At 39.0% G+C, this 21,452-nt stretch overlaps 1 protein-coding gene across 1 annotated transcript in view; it reads right to left on the reverse strand.

Moving 5' to 3' along the window:
• The window catches only part of THEGL (theg spermatid protein like), a 70,548-nt gene that overhangs the window by 9,349 nt on the left and 39,747 nt on the right, over positions 1 to 21,452 (reverse strand). The window contains exons 5-6 of the mRNA XM_003268438.3: positions 16,309 to 16,446; positions 6,352 to 6,466 (exon numbers count right to left, since the gene is read on the reverse strand). Coding sequence (XP_003268486.1) covers positions 6,352 to 6,466; positions 16,309 to 16,446 — 253 coding nt within the window. The remainder of the gene's footprint in view (positions 1 to 6,351; positions 6,467 to 16,308; positions 16,447 to 21,452) is intronic.

Genomic DNA, 21,452 nt, shown 5'->3' on the forward strand with positions numbered 1-21,452 from the left:
GTGAGATTCATTAATTGATTTAAGTTTACATAGTAAGAGGTAGAGGTAACATTCAAACTGAAGATCCTACCTCTTTGTACGACACAACAAAGTACTAATTAAACGTTTTAAGCATTTTAAAGCATGAATAAAGCTTTCTCTCCTCTCAGCCTCTGGGAAAATGAAAGAAATATATGACAACCATTGCTTTCAATTAAGGCTTATGATCTAAAAAGACTTAAAATAATCATGTACTTATTCAATTTATTAAGCAAATATTTCTTAGTCAATTATAGTATTAAGACACATACTATAGGGATAATAAGATACAGTTCCTTTCCTTAATGTAATTTTCAACTTAGAAAGAACCATAAGGCTGGGTGTGGTGGATCATGCCTGTGACATCAGCAGTTTGGGAGGCTGAGGCAGGAGGATGGATTGAGCCCAAGAGCCTTTTCAGATAACTGTGGATATTCTTCCTTGATACTACAACTTGAAAAATGCTAGTTTCTTAAATGGTAGCTGCAAAAAGTACCATTTGAAACTATGTGAATGAACTTTTTATACTTCATTACCTTACAATCCATTTGCTTATCTTGCACATTGAATGAACCTTTTAGCCATGCATAACTTTGAACTTAATACCTAGGTTTCACACCAGGGATGCAGGAATGGTTTAACACATGCAAGTCAATAAATGTGATACACCACATAAACAGAATTAAAAACAAAAATCACATGATCATCTCAATAGATGCAGAAAAAGCATTTGACAAACTCTCCAAAACTCTCCAAAATCCAGCAAACTCTCAGCAAAATCGGCATACAAGGGACATCACTTAATGTAATAAGAGCCCTCTATGACAAACCCACAGCCAACATAACACTGAATGGGGAAAAGTTGAAAGCTCTCTGAGAACTGAAACAAGACAAGGATGCCCACTCTCACCACTCCTCTTCAACATAGTACTGGAAGTCCTAGCCAAAGCAATCAGACAAGAGAAAGAAATAAAGGGTATCCAAATCAGTAAAGAGGAAGTCAAACTGTTACTGTTTGCATGATATGATCGTTTACCTTGAAAACCCTAAAGACTCCAAAAAGCTCCTAGAACTACTAAAAGAATTTGGCAAAGTTTCTGGATACAAGATTAATGTATACAAATCAGTAGCTCTTCTATGCACCAACAGTGACCAAGCAGAGAAACAAATCAAGAACTCCACCACTTTTACAATAGCTGCAAAAAAACAAAAAACAAACCCCCTTGCCACACACACAAAAACAAAAACAACAACAACAAAAAAAACCCGAAACAACAACAACAGCAAAAAACCTTAGGAATATACCTAACCAAGGAGTCAAAAGACCTCTACAAAGAAAACTACAAAACACTGCTGAAAGAAATCATAGATGACACCAACAAACACATCCCATGCTCATGGATGGGTAGAATCAATATTGTGAAAACGACCATACCGCCAAAAGCAATCTACAAATTCAATGCAATCCCCATCAAAATACCACCATAATTCTTCACAAAATTAGAAAAAACAATTCTAAAATTCATATGGAACCAAAAAAGAGCCTGAATAGCCAAAGCAAGACTAAGCAAAAGGAACAAATCTGGAGGCCTCACACTACCTGATTTCGAACTATACTATAAGGCCATAGTCACCAAAACAGTATGGTGCTGGTATAAAAATAGGCACATAGGCCGGGTGCAGTGGCTCACACCTGTAATCCCGGCACTTTGGGAGGCCAAGGCGGGCAGATCACTTAAGGTCAGGAGTTCGAGACCAGCCTGGCCAACATGGTGAAACTCTGCCTCGACTAAAAATACAAAAATTAGCCAGGTGTGGTGGTGGGTGCCTGTAACCCCAACTACTCAGGAGGCTGAAGCAGGAGAATCACTTGAACCTGGGAGGCGGAGATTGCCGTGAGCTGAGATTGTGCCACTGCACTCCAGCCTGGGTGACAGAGCAAGACTCCATTTCAAAAAAAGAAAAAAAAAATAGGCACATAGACCAATGGAAAAGAATAGAGAACCCAGAAATAAGCCCAAATACTTGCAGCCAACTGATCTTCAACAAAGCAAACAAAAGCATAAAGTGGAGAAAGGACACCCTATTCAACAAATGGTGCTGGGATAACTGGCTAGCCACAAGTAGGAGAATGAAACTGGGTCCTCATCTCTCACCTTATACAAAAATAAACTCAAGGTGGATTAAGGATTTAAACCTAAGACCTGAAACTGTAAAAATTCTAGAAGATAGCCAGACATGGTGGCTCACGCCTGTAATCCCAGCACTTTGGGATGCTGAGGTGGGCGGATCACCTGAGGTTGGGAGTTTGAGACCAGCCTAACCCATACGGAGAAACCCCATCTCTACTAAAAATACAAAATTAGCCTGGCATGGTGGTGCATGCTTGTAATCCTAGCTACTTGGGAGGCTGAGGCAGGAGAATCGCTTGAACCTGGAAGGCAGAGGTTGCCGTGAGCCGAGATCACGCCATTGCACTCCAGCCTGGGTAACAAGAGTGAAACTCCATATCAAAAAAAAAAAAAAAATTCTAGAAGATGACACTGGAAAAACCCTTCTAGACATTGGCTTAGGTAGCGATTTCATGACCAAGAACTCCAAAGCAAATGCAATAAAAACAAAGATAAATAGCTGGGACTTAATTAAACTAAAGAGCTTTTGCACCGCAAAAGAACAGTCAGCAGAGTAAACAGACAACCCACAGAGTGGGAGAAAATCTTCACAATCTATAAATCCGACAAAGGACTAATATCCAGAATCTACAACGAACTCAAATCAGTAAGAAAAAAACAAACAATTCCATTAAAAGGTGGGCTAAGGACATGAACAGACAATTCTCAAAAGAAGATATACAAATGGCCAACAAACATATGAAAAAATGCTGAACATCACTAATGGTCAAGGAAATGCAAATCAAAACTACAATGTGATATCAGCTTACTCCTGCAAGAATGGCCGTAATCAAAAAATCTAAAAACAGTAGATGTTTGTGTGGATGCGGTGATCAGGGAACACTTCTACACTGCTGGTGGGAATGTAAACTAGTACAGCCACTGTGGAAAACAGTGTGGAGATTCCTTAAAGAACTAAAAGTAGAACTACCATTTGATCCAACAATCCCACTGCTGGCTGTCTACCCAGAGGAAAAGAAGTCCTTATTTGAAAAAGATACTTGCACATGCATGTTTATAGCAGCACAATTCAGAATTGCAAAATCATGGAACCAACCCAAATGCCCACCAATCAACAAGTGGATAAAGAAACTGTGGTATATGTATAGGATGGAATACTACTCAGCCATAAAAAGGAATGAATTAACAGCATTTGCAGTGACCTGGATGAAACTGGAGACGATTATTCTAAGTAAAGTAACTCAAGAATGAAAAACCAAACATTGTATGTTCCCACTGATATGTGGGAGCTAAGCTATGAGGACGCAAAGGCATAAGAATGATACAATGGACTTTGGGGACTTGGGGGGGAGGAGTGGGAGGGGGCTGAGGGATAAAAGATTACAAATATGGTGCTGTGTAGACTGCTTGGGTGATGGGTACACCAAAATCTCACAAATCACCACTAAAGAACTTACTCACGTAACCAAATACCACCTGTACCCCAATAACTTACGGAAAAAAATCACAAAAAAAGAAAAAAGTTGAATGAAGAAGTCAATCAATCAATCAATGGACCAAGGAAGAACGGATAGAGTGCAATTGTTTTATACACTGTAAAATGAGTAAGTTGAATGAAAATAAAGTGTAAAAGGTAAATTTATAAAATAAATATTTTAGGGGCAGCTTTGTAAAAAAAATTATTTAGGGCTCTTAAAATTATTTGTTAAAACTGCTGGAATTACAAATAAAATAATAAAACTTGCAAGCCAAACTTAAAAGCCTAAGAAAAATCAAGTTTTAAATTTGAAAATTTTAAAAATGAGACTATTGATTATTTATAGCATACCTCTAAACAGTCTTTTTTGCATATAAAATCCATGCTCAAGGATACCTAAAAAGCTTACATCATTGGGTGTGGCAGTTTTTTTTAAGTGCCTGTAAATTCTTTGACACTTCTCTCAATTGAGAGGTGGGGTTTGTGTCCCTGCCCCCTTGAATCTGGCCAGAATTGTAACTACAACAATAAACAGAGTATGACTGCTGTAACGTTATGTGACTTCTAAGGCCAAGCCATAAAAACCATGCAGCTTCCACCTGTTCTCTCAAAATAGTCACCCTTCAGACACTCCATATTCGTATATTCCTTCTCAGAACAGCTCTCCTGACAAGAAAGGTCTAAGCCACATGGAGAGACCATATGAGGGAACTCCTATAGATATTCCCAACTGAGTCTATCTAGCTTTTAGATTATCCCAGCCTGGGCACCACACACAGGTGTTATTGTGGACTGACTTTGTGTCCCTCTGAAATGCACATGTTGAAGCCCAAACCCTGAGTGACTGAATTAAGAGGTGGGGCACTTTGGGTAGTAATTAGATTTGGATGAAGTCACGAGACTGGAGCCCCACAATAGGATTAGTGTCATTATAAGAAAAGGAAGAGAGACCAGAGATCTTTCTCTCTGAGAACCTACAAAGAAGAGGTCATGTGAGTATACAGCAAAATCGTGGTTGTCTGCAAGCCAGGGAGTGGGCCCTCACCAAGAAAATAATATGCCAGTATCTTAATCTTGGACTTCCCAGGCTCCGGAACTGTGAGAAATAAATATCTTTTGTTTAATTTACCCAGACGATGGTTTTAGGTTACAGCAGCCCAAGCTGGCTAAGACAAGTGTAAAGGAGCCTCCAGATGATTCCAGCTCCCCACCATTTCAGACACCCAAGGCATTACAGATTTCCCAGCTGAGGCCCCAGACGTCATGGAGCAGAGAAAAGCCATACCTGTTTGCCCAGTCAGAATTTCTCAGCCATAAAATCCTTGAACATAATAAAATCATTGTTTTATGCCACTAAGTTTGGGGTGGTTTGGCATAAAGCAACAGACACCTAGATGAGAACTTTAAGTCTGGGTTCTTTGTATTGGTTTTAGATTATCTGGAGTTTGTTTTCCAAACTGATTAGATTTAAAGGCATTAATGATCCTATTGCTAGTGGTGAAAAAAAGTACACTGTAGTCCATCGCGTGCAGTGGCAAAACAGAAAGCAAGGCTTTGGGTGATGAAGCAGCTGCTGCAAGCAAACATTTTAGTGAAATAAATAAGTGCAGTAGGATTGCTTGGTTGCTTCTAAGTGAACTGAAGAACTTGAGAAAAGAAAATGGTAAGTTCAGGCCTTTAAAAATCCAACTGTAGGACAGGTGCAGTGGCTCACACCTGTAATCCCAGCATTTTGGGAGGTCAAGGTGGGAGGATCGCTTGAGCCCAGGAGTTCAAGACCAGCCTGAACAACATAAGGAAACTTTGTCTCTACAAAAAAATGTAAAAATCAGCTGATTGTGGTGGCATGCACCTGTGGTCCCAACTATTCAGGCTGGGGTAGGAGGATCACTTGAGCCTGGGAGGTCAAAGCTGTGGTGAGCGGTGATCACATGACTGCATTCCAGCCTGGGTGACAGAGTGGGACCTTGTCTTAAAAAATAAAAAAATAAAATCCCATGGTAATGTCCACATACAGAACCAGAAAGCTTCTATGACTTCCCTAAAATTTTGAAAGCCTTATCTTCTAACAGCACAGGGCTGAACATTCTGAAAATCAGACCCAGAATCTAATTTTGTGAGTGGGTGAATTATAGTGAAAATTGAATTTCCAAATTTGAACAGTCTTTTATATTAAAGTTAGGGCAATGATTGGACGAGAGTGGGCCTTGAACATTGGAATGGGGATATATGGGCAGATTCCAATGAAGCTGGGGACTTTAAATCCCAAAATACTGCTGAGCCTCCCTTGCTATTAGAATCAACCTTTCCTCTATCTGAAGAGGTTAGACCCTCCTTGCCTAAAGAATCCGTAGAGGCTTCCCCTATCATAGACATATTCCAGGGAACTGCTGACTTGCCCCATTATATCTCATTGCTTCTAGATGTATAACCAGACTCAAGTCCCAGCTGCCGTAACAGCCTTCCACAGGCTTCTCCACCAGTTCCCACAATTGCTGAAGGGCTAATCTCTATAATAAATCCTGTATTCTACATCATCCATAGTGGTTCTGCTTCTCTGATTCAATCCTGACTGATACATTAGGCATGGAGGAAAGAGTCAGAAAAGTTCATTTGATAAGAGGGAAAAATAAACAGGAAGAAAGGAAAACACATCTAGAAAAAGAGAGTAGGCAGCATGTTACAAGTCAATCGGAACTGTTTCTTCCACAAGGGCACACTTACTTTTTTTGAAGGATGATAGTTTGGGTCTGTGCCTTTGGCTACTGAGAGTTGTAATATCCGGGGAGAAGGATCAGAGATTCGAAGAGAATCTTTTGCTGAGTTATCACTGAAGGGTCTATAAGCAAATGGAAACATGAAATATTATAACAGTTGGATGGAGAAACAGCAATTGGATTTTCCATGGCTACAATCAACTGCTAATCGATTATATACACTGCTTCCATCTTAGGAACATCTATCCCACAGTCAGGCTCTTTCTATCAGATTGGTGTTTCTTAAAATTTTTTTACTATGATCCACAGTAAGAAGTACATTTTTTCCAGCACAGTGGCTCATGTCTGTAATGCCAGCAGGCATCCCAACATGTCTGTAATCCCTCTGCCTTGAAAGGTGGAGGTGGGAGGATTGCTTGAGGCCTAGAGTTTGAGACCAGCCAGGCAAACATGGTGAGATCCTGTCTCTACAAAAACTAGAAAAATTAGCCAGGTGTGGTGGCATATGCCTGTAGTCCCAGCTACTTGCAAGGCTGAGGTGGGAGGATCACTTGAGCCCAAGAGGTCAGGGCTGCAGTGAACCAAGATTGCACCACTGCACTCCAGCCTGGGTGACAAAGTGAGACCCCAGTCTCAAAAAAAATAATACATTTTATATTGTGATACAGTATATGTAAATGTGTTTGTGTATCTGAAACCAAAATTATTATGAAATAATACCCTACACAATGCATTCTAATTTTTAAATTTTAATTTAACTCCATTATGAAAGAAGCTGGAATTGATTTTATGATCTGTTATGAATGAGTTGTGACCTTCATTATGAAAAACACTTCATTTTATACCAATTCCTCCTTTTAAATCTCTGAAATAAAAATTCCAGTCACTACTGAGGGCCCCTCTGCAATGGCCAGTCTCCTCTGTAGTATGATTTGAGATAGTGCTGGTCATAACTGCCAGCCACTTGGCCAATTTTCATAGGCTGTTCCCTACATATTTCTTCCCCTAATCAAAAACCTACCAATTAAATGACAAACCTATGAGCCTAATATGGAAAATATTTTTTTCTCAAATAAATACATGATTACTCTCTAGACGTAGACTATTAGTTTGGGTTTTGTTTTTTTTTTGCTGAGATACAATCAACATACCATAAAATTTACCCTTTTAAAGTATACAATTCAGTGGTTTCTAAAATATTCACAAAGATATGCAACCACCACCACTATCTAATTTCAGAATCCTGGGAACCACTAATAATCTACTTTCAGTCTATGGATTTGGATCTATGGATTGGCCTATTCCGGAATTTCTTTTTTTTTTTTTCCTTTTTTTTTTTCAAATGGAGTCTCGCTCTGTCACCCAGGCTGGAGTGCAGTAGCACTATCTGGGCTCACTGCAACCTCTGCCTCTTGGGTTCAAGCGATTCTCCTGCCTCAGCCTCCCAAATAGCTGGGATTACAGGCACACGCCACCATGTCTGGCTAATTTTTGTATTTTTTAGTAGAGATGGGGTTTCGCCATGTTGGCCAGGCTGTTCTTGAACTCCTGACCTCAAGTGATCTGCCCACCTCTGAGCACCTGCCCAAAGTGCTGGGATTACGGGTGTGAGCCACTGCACCCAGACGGGAATTTCAAATAAATAGACTCATACAAATATGTAGCCTTTTGTGTCTGCCTTCCTTCACTTAGCATGTTTAGAAGATTCATGTATCAATACTTCATTCTTTTTTATGGCTGAATAATATTCCATTATATGGATTGCCACATTTTGTTTATCTATTCGTATCCATTGATGAACATTTGAATTGTTGCCAGTTTTTGGCTATTATGAATAATGCTGCTAGGAATATTTGTGTACCAGTTTTGTGTGAATGTATGTTTTTAATTGTCTTGGGTACATGTTTAGGAGTCTAATTGCTGGCTTACATAATAACTCTATATTTAACATTTTGAGGCACTGAAAAACTGTTTTCTATATCAGTTGCAGTATTCTACATTCCCACCAGAAATGTATAAGGGTTTTAATGTTTCCACATCCTCAACAACATGTTTTTTTTTGTTGATTTATTATTTCTTATCATTATCCCTGCCATTCTTGTAAGTGTGAAGTGGTATCTCATTGTGATTTTAATCTGCATTTCCAGGAAGGCAAATGATGCTGAGCATCTTTTCATATGTTTCTTGTCTATTTGTATATCTTTTTGGGGTAAACGTCTATTTAAATCCTTTGCCCATTTAAAAAATTGGGTTATTTGTCTTTTATTGTACAGTTTTCAGGATTACTTTTATATATTCTAAATATTAGTCCCTGATCAGATATATAATTTTCAATAATTTTCTCCTATTTTGTGGGTTGTCTTTTCACTCTCTTGGTAGTGTCCTTTAACGCATAAAAGTTACTTTTGATGAAGTCCAATTTATTTTTTCTTTTGTCACATGAGCTTAGATATGACAACAAAAGGTCATAGCTAAGATACGACACCAAAGGTCATATCTAAGAAACCATTGCCTATCTCAAGATCACAGAGAACTATGCCTGTGTTTTTCTCTATGAGTTTTATAGTTTTAGCTCTTATATTTAGGTCTGTGATCAATTTTGAGTTAATTTTTTTGTATGATGTGGGGGTCAAACATCATTCTTTTGCATGCAAATAGCCAGTTATCACAGCACCATTTGTTGAAAATACTATTTTTTCCCCATTAAACTACCTTGACACCCTTGCCAAAAATCAATTGCCCATAAATGTAGGAGTTTACTTCCGTACTATCAATTCTGTTTCATTGCTCTAAATGTCTATCCTTGTGCCTGTAACAAATTGTCTTAATTACTGCAGCTTTTCTGTAAGTTTTGAAATGAGAAACTGTCTTCCAACTTTGTTCTTATTCAAGAATGTTTTGGGCTGTTTGAGGTCCCTTGCATTTCTATATGAACTTTAGGATCACTTTATCAATTTCTATGAAAAAAAGGAAGCTGGAATTATTCTTTTTTTTTTTTTTTTAGACAGGGTCTCATTCTGTCACCCAGGCTGGAGTTCAGTGGCACCATCACAGCTCACTGCAGCCTTGATCTCCCAGGCTCAAGCAATCCTCCAGCCTCAGCCTCCCAAATAGCAGGGACTACAGGCTTGTGACACCATGCCCAGCTAATTTTTTTTTTTTTTGAGATGGAGTTTCACTATTGTTGCCCAGGCTGGAGTGCAATGGCACGGTCTCAGCTCGCTGCAACCTCCGCCTCCCAGGTTCAAGAAATTCTTCTGCCTCAGCCTCCCAAGTAACTGGGATTACAGGAGCACGCCACCACTCCCGGCTAATTTTTGTATTTTTAGTAGAGACAAGGTTTTACCATGTTGGCCAGGCTAGTCTCGAACTCCTTACCTCAGGTGATCTGCCTGCCTCAGCCTCCCAAAGTGCTGTGATTACAGGCGTAAGCCACCATGCCTGGCCTAATTTTTTTTTATTTTTAGTAGAAAACGAGATCTCATTATGTTAAGCTCCTCGTTTCCTCCTTCCCTATTCCCTGGCAACAGCCATCTTACTTTCTGTCACTATGAATTTGACTACTCTTGGTACTTCAGATAAGTGAAATCATACAGTATTTGTCTTTTCTGTGACTGGCTTATTTCACTTAGCATAATGTCCTCAAAGTTCATCCATACTGTAGAATGTGTCAGAATTTTCTTCCTTTTAAAGGCTGAGCAATATTCCTTATATGTATAATTTTGTTCTTTTTGATACTACTGCAAAATTGGTTTTCTTTTTTTTTTTTTTTGAGACGGAGTCTCGCTCTGTCGCCCAGCCTGGAGTGTAGTGGCGCAATCTCAGCTCACTGCAAGCTCCGCCTCCCGGGTTCACGCCATTCTCCTGCCTCAGCCTCTCCGAGTAGCTGGGACTACCGGCGCCCACCACCACGCCCGGCTAATTTTTTGTATTTTTAGTAGAGACGGGGTTTCACCGTGGTCTCGATCTCCTGACCTCGTGATCTGCCCGCCTCGGCCTCCCAAAGTGCTGGGATTATAAGCGTGAGCCACTGCGCCTGGCCAAAATTGGTTTTCTTAATTTCATTTTCAGACTGTTCATTGATAGTAGATATACAATTGATTTTTCTGTATTGATTTTGGATTCTGCACCTTCTTGAACTAATTTATTAGCTCTAATATTCTTTATATAGACTTCTTAAGATTTTCTATATACAAGATCATGTCATTTCTGACTTGAGGTGGTTTTACTTCTCTCTATCCAATCTGGATGCCCTTTATTTTTTTTTTATTTTTTATTTTTTTCATGCCTAATTGCCCTGGCTAGAATCTCTAGTATGAGACTGAATAGTAATAGTGAGAGCTGACAACTTTGTCTTGTTCCTGATGTCAGGGGTAAAGCATTCAGTCTTTCACCATTAATTATATTAGTTGTGTGTTTCTTGTAGATTCCCTTTATCAAGTTGAGGAAGTTTCCTTCCATGCCTAGCTTGTTTAGTATTTTTATCATAAAAGTATCTTGAATTTTGTCAAATGCTTTTCCTGAGTCTATTGAGATGATCATGTAGTTTTTGTTTTTTTTATTCTATTAATTTAGTGTATTGCTTTGATTTTTGTATTTTGAACTCAACATATTCTCACATTCCTGAGGTAAAGCCAATTTGGTCATGGTGTATAATTTTTTTTACATTTTGCTAGATTCAGTTTGTTAGTTTTTGGTATGAATTGTTGCATGTACATTTGGATTTGGTTTGCTACTAGAGTACTTTGGTGTGGATTATAGCATGTATATTCATAAACTATATTGGTCTACAGTTTTCTTATCTGGTAATCACCTTTTCTGGTTTTAGTATCAGGATAATACAAGTCCTCATAGAATGAGTTGGAAAGTGTCTGATTTTTTGAGAGTTTGAAGGAATGGTGTTAATTATTTTCTAAATATTTCATGGAATTCACTAATAAAGCCATCTGGTTCTGAGCTGTTCTTCATAGGAAGTTTTTAAATTTTTAATTCAATCACGTCACTTGTTATAGATCTGTTAAGATTGTCTATTTCTTCTTGAGTCAGATTCACTAGTTTGTCTTTATAATAATCTGTCCATTTCATCTAGGTTCTCTCATTTGCTGGCTTTTATTTGTTTGTTTTCTCATTTTATTTGATTTTCTGAGAAACTAAAAATCAGGGTCTTGCTTTGTCACCCCAACTGGAATGCAGTGACACAATCACAGCCCACTGCATCCTTGACCACCTGGGCTCATGTGATGCTCCCACCTCAGGCTCTGAGTATCTGGGACCACAGACACAGACACATGCCACCATGCCCAATTCATTTTTTAATTATTTGAAGAGATAGGGTCTCACTGTGTTGCCCAGGCTGGTCTCAAACTCCTAGCCTCAAATGATTCTCTTCCTTCAGCTTCCGAAAGTGCTGGGATTACAGATGTGAACCACCCTGCCCTGCCCTTTTTTTTAAATATAGGCATTTACAGCTATAAATTTCCCACTAACCACTACTTTAGCTGCATCTCATAGCCTTTGGTATGTTATGTTTTCAGTTTTATTCATATCAAAGTGATTTCTTCTTTGACCCATTGGTTGTTTAGGAGTGTAATTAATTTAACATATTTTTAGTTTTCTAAATTGCCTTCTGCTATCAGTTTCCAATTTCATTGAACTGGTTCAGAGAATTGATTTTCTATGAATTTAATCCTCTTAAATTTATTGAGACTTGTTTTATGAGTTAATATGTGATCTATCCTAGAGAATGTTCCATGTACACTTGAGAAGAATGTGTATTCTCCTATTTTTGAGTAGAGGTTTCATAAATGTGTGTTAGGTATAGTTGGTTTCTAGTGTTGTTCAAGCCTTCTATTTCCCTACTGATCTTCTGCTTGTTATTCTATCCATTATTAAAAGTGGGGTATTGAAATGTCCAACTATTATTGTTGAATTCTATCAGGTTTTTGCTCTGTTGTTGGGTGCATGTATGTTTGTAGTTGTTATCTTTTCTTTCTTTCTTTCTTACTTTTTTTTTTTTTCTTGTAGAGATGAGGTCTTGCTATATTACCCAGGCTGGTCTTGAATTTCTGGCCTCAAGCAATCCTCTCACCTTGGCCTCCCAAAGTGCTGGTGTGAGATACTGCATCCAGCCATAATTGTTATATCTTTTTAATGGATTGACTCTTTTATAATATAAAATGTCCTTTCTCTGTCTTTAGTAACAATGTTTGTCTTAAAGTTTATATTGTCTGATATCAGTATGGCCAATCCAGGTCTTTTTTGGTTGGTGTGCATGGTATATCTTTTTCCATTTTTTTACTTTCAGTCTATTTGTTTATTTGAATCTAAAGTATGTCTTTTGTAGACAGCATATAGTTGAGGGCATTTTTATCTATTTTTTATCCTGTCTTTTTATTGGAGTGTTCAATTCATTTACATTTAATGTAATGTACATTTAATGTAATTACTGATAAGGTAATATTTATGCCTGCCATGTTGCTATTTTTTCTATATGTTATATTTTTTGTTCCTTTGTTCTTTCATTCCTTCTTTTGTGTTAGATATTTTCTACTGTGCCATTTAAATTTCCTTATTTATTTTATTACATTTAAAAAATTATTTCCTTAGTTGTTTCTCTGTACGTCTTACAACAATCTAGTTCAAATTAACATCAAGTTAATTCCTATGGTATATAATAACTTTGCTCCTATATAGCTCTATCCCCTCCCCCTCCTTTGTACTTTTATTTATTCATTGTATGCCCATCAACATAAATTTATAATTATTGCTTTAGGCAATTGTCTTTTATGTCAGGTAGAAGAAAAAGAGTTACAAACAAAAATACATACATATTTACATTTTAATGTAATTATAATGTACTATATAAAATGTGCTACATTCTATATTTACCTATGTAGTTAATTCTCTTTGTGCCCTTTATTTGGATTTGAGTTATTGTCAAATGCCTTTGTTTTTTTGAGACACAGTCTCACTCTGTCACCCAGGCTGTAATGCAGTAACATAGTCACTGCAGCTTCAACCTCCCAGGCTCAAGAAATTCTCCTGCCTCAGCCTCCCGAGTAGCTGGGACCACAGGCATTCACCACTACACCCCAATAAATTTTTTATTTTTAGTAGAGATGAGATCTCACTATATTGCCCAGGCTAACTGTCCTTTCACCTAGCCTGAACGACTTTCTTTATTATTTCTCGTAAAGCAGGTCTGCTGGCAATGAATTCTCTCCATTTTTGCTTATCTGGGAATATCGTAATTTCCCCTTCAGTTATGAAGGATAATTTTGCTAAATAGGGTATTCTTAGCTTGCAATCTTTTTCCTTCAGTGCTTTATTTTATTTATTTATTTATTTTGAGACAGAGTCTCACTCTGTGGCTCAGGTTGGAGTGCAGTGGCGCAATCTCTGCTCACTGCAACCTCCCCCTCCCTTTTTAATGGACTGACTCTTTTTATAATATAAAATGTCCTTTCTCTGTCTCTAGTAACAATGTTTGTCTTAAAGTCTATATTGTCTGATATCAGTATGGCCAATCCAGATCTTTTTTGGTTGGTGTGCATGGTGTATCTTTTTCCATTTTTTTACTTTCAGTCTATTCTTGTGCCTCTACCTCCTGAGTAGCTGGGATTACAGGCATGAGCCACCACACCTGGCTAGTTTTTATATTTTTAATAGAGATGAGATTTCACCATGTTGGCCAGGCTGGTCTCAAACTCCTGACCTCAGATGATCCACCCACCTTGGCCTCCCAAAGTGCTGGGATTACAGGCGTGAGCCACCACACCTGGCCAATCCTTCAGTGCTTTAAATATGGCACACTGCTGCCTTCTGGCTTTCACGGTTTCTGATAAGAAATCACTTCTTAACCTTATTGCAAATCATTTGTATACAAGGAGTTGTTTTTCTCTTGCTGCTTTCAAGATTTTCTTTTTGTCTTTGGCTGTCAACAGTTTGATCACGATGTGTCAAGTTCTGAATCTCTTTGAGTTTATCCTATTTGGAGTGTATTGAGTTTCATGGATGTGTAATATTTTTCATCAAATGTAGGATGCTTTTGGGCCATTATTTCTTCAAATATTTCTCCCACCCCTTGATCTCTTTCCTCTGCTATGGGATTGCATTATGGCTACATTGATACTCTTCACAGTGTCACGTGAGTCTCTGAAGATGTGTTCATTTTACTTCATTTTTTTTCTTTTCTGTCAGGCTTGATCATCTCAATTGACCTGTGTTCAAGTTTGCTGATTATTTCTTCTACTTCCTCAAATATGCAGTTGAGCTCCTTTAGTTAATCAACTAAAATATATGTCACAAAGTCCAGGCTCGTATCTGTAATCTATTGGACAGCCCTGTGTATCTTCACTAAGCACTTGCTTTTTTCCTTCACATAATTATAACAAGCTTGGTGATCTACTTCCAATTCGCAGAAGATTTAAAAAGTGGTTGATTAGAGACTATTCCCTTGACAAAAAGAGAAATGACAGAAATAACTATGAGAAGCAAATATCTCATTATTTGAAAGCACAGAAGTCAGACCATTTAGCCTAAGGAAAATCTTGGCTTTATACTTAAACAGCTCCTGAGAGGTTTTCTATATTAAAGTATTATAAAATAGTTGATGTTCGTAATAAAGAGCTTAAGCCAATGAACAATGGTTACATGTATGTTCAAGCAGGAGAAAAGTCTACTTAGAAAAGCAGGGAAATATAAACTTAAAAAAATACAAAATGTTTTAACACTAAAGGACATTTTATTTACATGCAACATCAAACTGAGGTCTCAAGAAGTGGCAATAAAGTATTCCTTTGTTTATAACTATAGATACATTACCAAATTTATGTGTATACATAACTACCAAATTTTATGTATTTGGTACGGCAGATTTTATTGAATGAATTGATAAATAAGTAATTGAGGAAACCTTGTGGGAAGAATTGGGCCTTCTTTCACAGTATTCTATGATGCACAAGACTCAAGCTGTCTAGTTCAACCTTTCTCTGAATGTAGGAATCTTTTCTAAAATCCATGTAAAGTCACAGTTCCAGCCTGGGCTTGAAAACTTTCAGGGATGAGGGTGGAATGCTGGTTCACTTTCCATTACTGGACAGTTTCCATTACCCGATAGCTAGTCAGAAAGATTTTCCTCCACTAAGCTGACACCTGCTGCCCTGTCAATGTTCTACTTCTAGTTCTAGGATTAACATAAAGTAATTTTACTTTCACCTCTTCTTCCTCTTCCAGATGTCAACCCTTTAAATATTTTAACACAGCTGTCACCACTTTCTTATTCTCTTTTTTAAACTAAACGTGTCATTTCTCTTAATTATTTTTCACATAACATAGTTTCCAGAAGCCCAATATCTCATTTCCCACCTTCTGAATAGTCCCAAGTTTATTATCATTTCTTAAGGTATAACATCCATAACTGCACATACATGCCCAGTGTGTTCTGACTAAAGTAGCACACAGTAGCACTATCACCTCTCCATAACTGTACACTGTATATATTCCACTAATGCAACCTAACATTGAATTAGCTTTTCCAACAATCACATCACAATCTTAGCTCCCATGGAAAATGTACCACCTAGTGGTCTTATAAAGACAAGGAGAAATTCAGCCTTCAAAGCAAAAGGAAGAAAAAGTATCAAATTCAGAGAGATATAGGAAAACAAATTCCACAAATTGCAAAAACCTGTGGTGTTTTAGTTGCACATTTCCTTTTAACTGGCTAACAATGGTAAGGTTTAGTATAAATTTTAGTTTCACCACAGTTTGAGTCAAATGTAATTACTGAAGATGATCTTCTGATTACCTACAATTGCTGCAAATATTTGATTTTTTACCTGATGCTTTGGAACACAAGTGGACTTTTAGCCCATGAAATTGCACACACTAAAATTAGAACAAAAATACTGAGACATCTGGCCAAATTAGATTAGGATTTACAGAGATTCTCAAGATACTCTACCTATTTAGTAGACACTGTCTTTTGAATCCATTGGGCTGTGAGAGCCTCTGGATCCTTTTGGAGGGTTGTCTAAACAATGCAGGAGGAGTGATCTTCCAAATTACAGACTCTCTTCCACAGCTATAGTGATATTGTGCCCTGCAAGTTGTAGAAGAGAAAAGAAGTAAACGAAACAAGCATGATTTCAAATTATCATAGTATTTTCCAACATTGATCCCCAGGCCTAGGGGAGCAGGTATGACAGTTTATTATTGATGAGCTATTTTCCATGTGAAGAGAAATTAATTGCTTTAGAAATGGTTACACCCATCAAGTTTTCAACTGGCTTCTATTATACTCAAAACAGATAGTTTTCTCAAATAAATGGCATCTTTTTTTCTATTTTCTTTTTATCTTTTTTTTTTTTTTTTTTTTTTGAGATTGGAGTCTCGCTCTGTCGCCCAGATTGGAGTGCAGTGGTGCGATCTTGGCTCACTGCAAGCCCCACCTCCCAGGTTCACGCCATTCTCCTGCCTCAGCCCCCTGAGTAGCTGGTACTACAGGCACCCGCCACCACGCCCGGCTAATTTTTTGTATGTTTAGTAGAGACGGGATTTCACGTGTTAACCAGGATTGTCTTGATCTCCTGACCTCGTGATCCACCCGCCTCGGCCTCCCAAAGTGCTGGGATTACTGGCATGAGCCACCGCGCCCGGCCAACATCTTTTTTTTCAATTGAGACAGGGTCATACACGGGCTCACTGCAGCCTCAACCTCCTGGGCTCAAGTGATCCTCCTCCCTCAGCCTCCCGAGTAGCTGGGATCACAGGCACGTGCCTCTATGCCCAGCAGCTTTTTAAAATTTTTTCATAGACATGAGGTTTCACTATGTTCCCCAGGCTGGTCTTGAACTCCTGGGCTCAAGCAATACTCCTGTCTCAGCCTCCCAAAGTGCTAGAATTAAAGGCATGAGCCACCATGCCTGGCAATTACATTTTCCAAATAGACCAAAAGATACACAGATGAAGAGAAAATTTGCTGCTTTTAAAACCAAATACTTCCTTTAGCATCTATATAAATAAAATTTGTTACTACATTTCTATTTTATCGGATGAATTATATTGATACTTTGCTAGATAACTGAGTTTAGGAATACATTCTACGTGATGTGCACAGAGTAATCATTATTGGGGCTTGTTAACTATGATTTTTTAGGATAAGTAATAATATTGTTCTTCTTTTATTTGTCTATTCATTAGTTTTAGAAGCAGGATCTTGCTCTATTGCCCAGGCTGAAGTGCAGTGGCACAATCATGGTTCACGGCAGCCTCAAGCTCCTGGGCTCAAGCAATGCTCCTGCCTCAGCCTCCTGAGTAGGGGGGACAAGTTTGCATCACCTTGCTGGGCTAATTTTTTTATATTTGTACTGATGGGGGCTCGCTATATTATCTAGGCTAGCCTTGAATGCCTGTGCTCAAGTGATGCTCCCATCTCAGCCTCCCAGAGTGCTAGGATTACAGGCATGAGCCAGCACACCCAGCCACCATTGTTCTTCTTATCAACCCTGCCCTTCAATCTTTCCTTATCAAAATACATCAACAGTGGAAAAGGAAGTGACATTGACTACCCCCCCAGACCCAATGTTAACTCAAATTGCAGTCCCACTTTTGCTTCTATTATAAGGACCTCTGTTCCTTTAGGACGTTCACAGATACAGATCTGCATCCCTCTGCCCAAGCCTGTCTGCTGGTTGCAGCTGTAAACATCCTTTACATCTAGGCTGAACTGGTGTCTTGTAAGCCTCAATCTGCATATAAGACTGTATCCTCCTTGCTTGCGACCGCCCGGTCTTGAGGCCTGTCTACACCATCACACATATCTTTTGAGGGGGCTGGAGGCTGCCCAGCCGTGACTCCACTGCCCGACTGCACTGACTCACCTACCCACACCTACACACACACACACAGCCCAGCTTAAACAGGCAGGAAACCTCCAGCCCCTACCTGGGATTGGCCTTTTGAAGGAAATAGCGGTTCCGTTTGGGAATTGGAGATACAGAAGGAAGTGGTGATTTTGAACAATGGGGCACACTGCGGAGACCTTAGACTCAGGCAAGGGGGGCCACAGTGGTTGGGAAGAAGGTGATTATGCAGCCAATGAGCGGCACAAAGGCAAGATGTGCTTGGAGAGTAGAGCCGAGGGGAAAGGCCCAAGCAGTGAGTGAGAGATACAAAAAAAAGAAGACACCAGAGACAACTGCTACTCAACATTCTCTCGGGGGGGAATGGCAACCACCAAATGCCAGGAAAATCTGTACTGGGCATAATACTTATGCCGTATGCTGCCAACACCTAGAAGTACCTAGGTGTTCTATAAAATGGCGAAAATAAACAATGTATGGTGATTATGAAGATTAAACAAGAGAAGTGTATATGTTGTTCTGTAATTCACAAAGCACTATTCAAAGGATTCTATTAATCAACTTGTATATTAAATTTCATATTCGCGTATCTTTTCCTTATAGATGCTGCATATTAACAGAATGTACTGCTGCTGCCCTTATGTGCTCCTCCTCCCAGAGTCATCCACGCATCCAAGTCTCACAGCGCTGTCAATGTAGCAGGTACTCAAGTTTTTTTTTTTTTTTGGAGATGGAGTCTTGCTCCGTCACCCAGGCTGGAGTGCAATGGTACGATCCCGGCTCACTGCAACCTCCGCCTCCTGGGTTCAAGGAATTCTCCTGCCTCAGCTTCCCAAATAGCTAGAATTATAGGTGTGCACCACCACCCGCAGCTAATTTTTGTATTTTTAGTATAGACAGGGTTTTGCCATGCTGGCCAGGCTGGTCTCGAACTCCTGACCTCAGGTGATCCACCCACCTCGGCCTCCCAAAGTGCTGGGATTACAGGTGTGAGTCACCACTCCCAGCCTCAAATATTATTTTAATATAGAGTACACTGCATTTTTCTCATTGTAAAAGAGACAAATATTCAGTATACAAAACTTGTAAAATAAAGAAGCTTAAGAGAGAGAAACAAAAAGCATATAGTAGTCCACCATTCAGAGATAGTAATGGGTAATATCTTGGAATAATTTGAGTCTTTTTTCCCTCTATTTATACACTCAAAAAATACTTATTGAGCACCAGGTGCTATGTTAGGTGCACTCACTAGGAGAGAGTGGAGAATAGGATAATCACTGCTTTCTTGCAGCTTGTTCTGTATGTCAAGGGGACAACGCCAAATGTAAAATACAGTCAAGCACCGTGTAATGACCTTTCGGTCAACAATGAACCACCTGTACAACAATTATACTGGATTGTGCTGGAGCTGAAAAATTCCTATTGCTTTGTGATGTTGTAGCCATCACAACATCATAGCACAATGCATTACTCACATGTTTATGGTTATGCTGCTGTAAACAAAGCTACCGGCAAATACAATTATGTACAGTACATAATACTTTTTTAAACTTCCCTGTAAAATCCTGTTTTAAACAGTACGTAATACTTGATAGTGATGATAAACAACTATGTTACTGGTTCATGTACTTACTATATGTTATGGGTTTATGTATTTTTATTGTTATTTTAGAGTGTACTCTTTCTACTTATAAAAAAAATTAACTGTAAAACAGCCTCAGACAGGTCCTTCAGGAGGTATTTCAGAAAAAGGCTTTTTATCATAGGAGATGACAGCCCCATGCATGTTTTGCTCCTAAACACCTTCTAGTGAGACAAGATGTGGAGGTGGAAGATAGTGATATGAAAGACCCTGACCCTCTGTAGACTTAGGCTAATGTTTGTTTGTACCTTCTTTTTTGGTCAGGTCCTGCTCTGTCACCCAGGCTGGAGAGCAGTGTGATCATAGCTCACTGCAGCCTCAAACTCCTGGCCTCAAGCAATCCTGCCCTCTCAGCCTCCTGAGTAGCTAGGACTACGGGCATGTGCCACTATGCCCAGATATTTTTTTAATTTTTTTAGAGATGAGGGTCTTACTATGTTGCCCAGGTTGGTCTTGAACTCTTGGCCTCAAATTATCCTCCCATTTTGGCCTCCCAAAGCACTGGGATTACTGGTGCTAGCCACCATGCTGAGGCAGGTGGATTGCTTCAGCCCAGGAGTTTGAGACCAGCCTGGGCAATGTGGCAAAGCCCTGTCTCTACCAAAAAAATCCAAAACAATTAACCAGGTGTGGTGGCGCACACCTGTAGTCCCAGCTACTTGGGAGGCTGAGGTGGGAGGATCACGTGAACCCAGGAGGCTGAGGTTACAGTGAGCCGAATACGACTGCACTCCAGTAAGGGCAACAGAGCAAGACCTCTGAAAAAAAAAGTTTTAAACGTTTAAAATATTTTAAAATAGAAAAAAAAAAGCTTATGCTATAGGGATAGATATCAAGCAGAGTCCCATGGATTAAAAAATAATAATAATAAGGATATAAAGAAAAAAATATTTTTGGATAGCTGTATAATGTGTTTGTGTTTTAAGCTAAGTGTTATTATAAAAGAGTCAAAAAGGTTTTTATTTTTTTTAAGTTAAAAAGCTTATAAAGTAAAGGCCAGGCGCAGTGGCTCACACCTGTAATCGCAGCACTTTGGGAGGCTGAGGCTGGTGGATCACCTGAGCTCAGGAGCTCCAGATCAGCCTGGCCAACATGGCGAAACCCTGACTCTACTAAAAATACAAAAGTTAACAGGGTGTGGTAGTGCGTGCCTATAGTCCCAGCTCCTCGAGGGGCTGAGGCAGGAGAATCGCTTGAACCCGGGAGGGGGAGGTTGCAGTGAGCCAAGATTGCGCCACTGCACTCCAGCCTGGGTGACAGAGCAAGAGCCTGTCTCAAAGATAAATAAATAAATAATAAAAATTTAACAAAAGAAGCTTATTGTGAGCTAAAGTGAATATATTATCAAAGAAAATTTTTTTTCATCAACAGTATAACTTCAGTGTACAGTGTTTATAAAGTCATGTAGCATGCAGTCATGTCCTGGGCCTTCATGTTCACTCAACACTCACTCATTGACCCACCCAGAATAACTTCCAGTCCTGCAAGCTCCATTCTTAGTAAAGGTCCTATTCAGGTGTACCATTTCTTATCTTTTATACCATAGCTTTCTGTGCCTTTTCTATGTTTAGATATGTTTAGATACACAAATACTTACCATTG

The sequence above is a fragment of the Nomascus leucogenys genome, chromosome 9 (assembly GCF_006542625.1).
Source record: "Nomascus leucogenys isolate Asia chromosome 9, Asia_NLE_v1, whole genome shotgun sequence".
NCBI classification, from domain to species: domain Eukaryota; kingdom Metazoa; phylum Chordata; class Mammalia; order Primates; family Hylobatidae; genus Nomascus; species Nomascus leucogenys.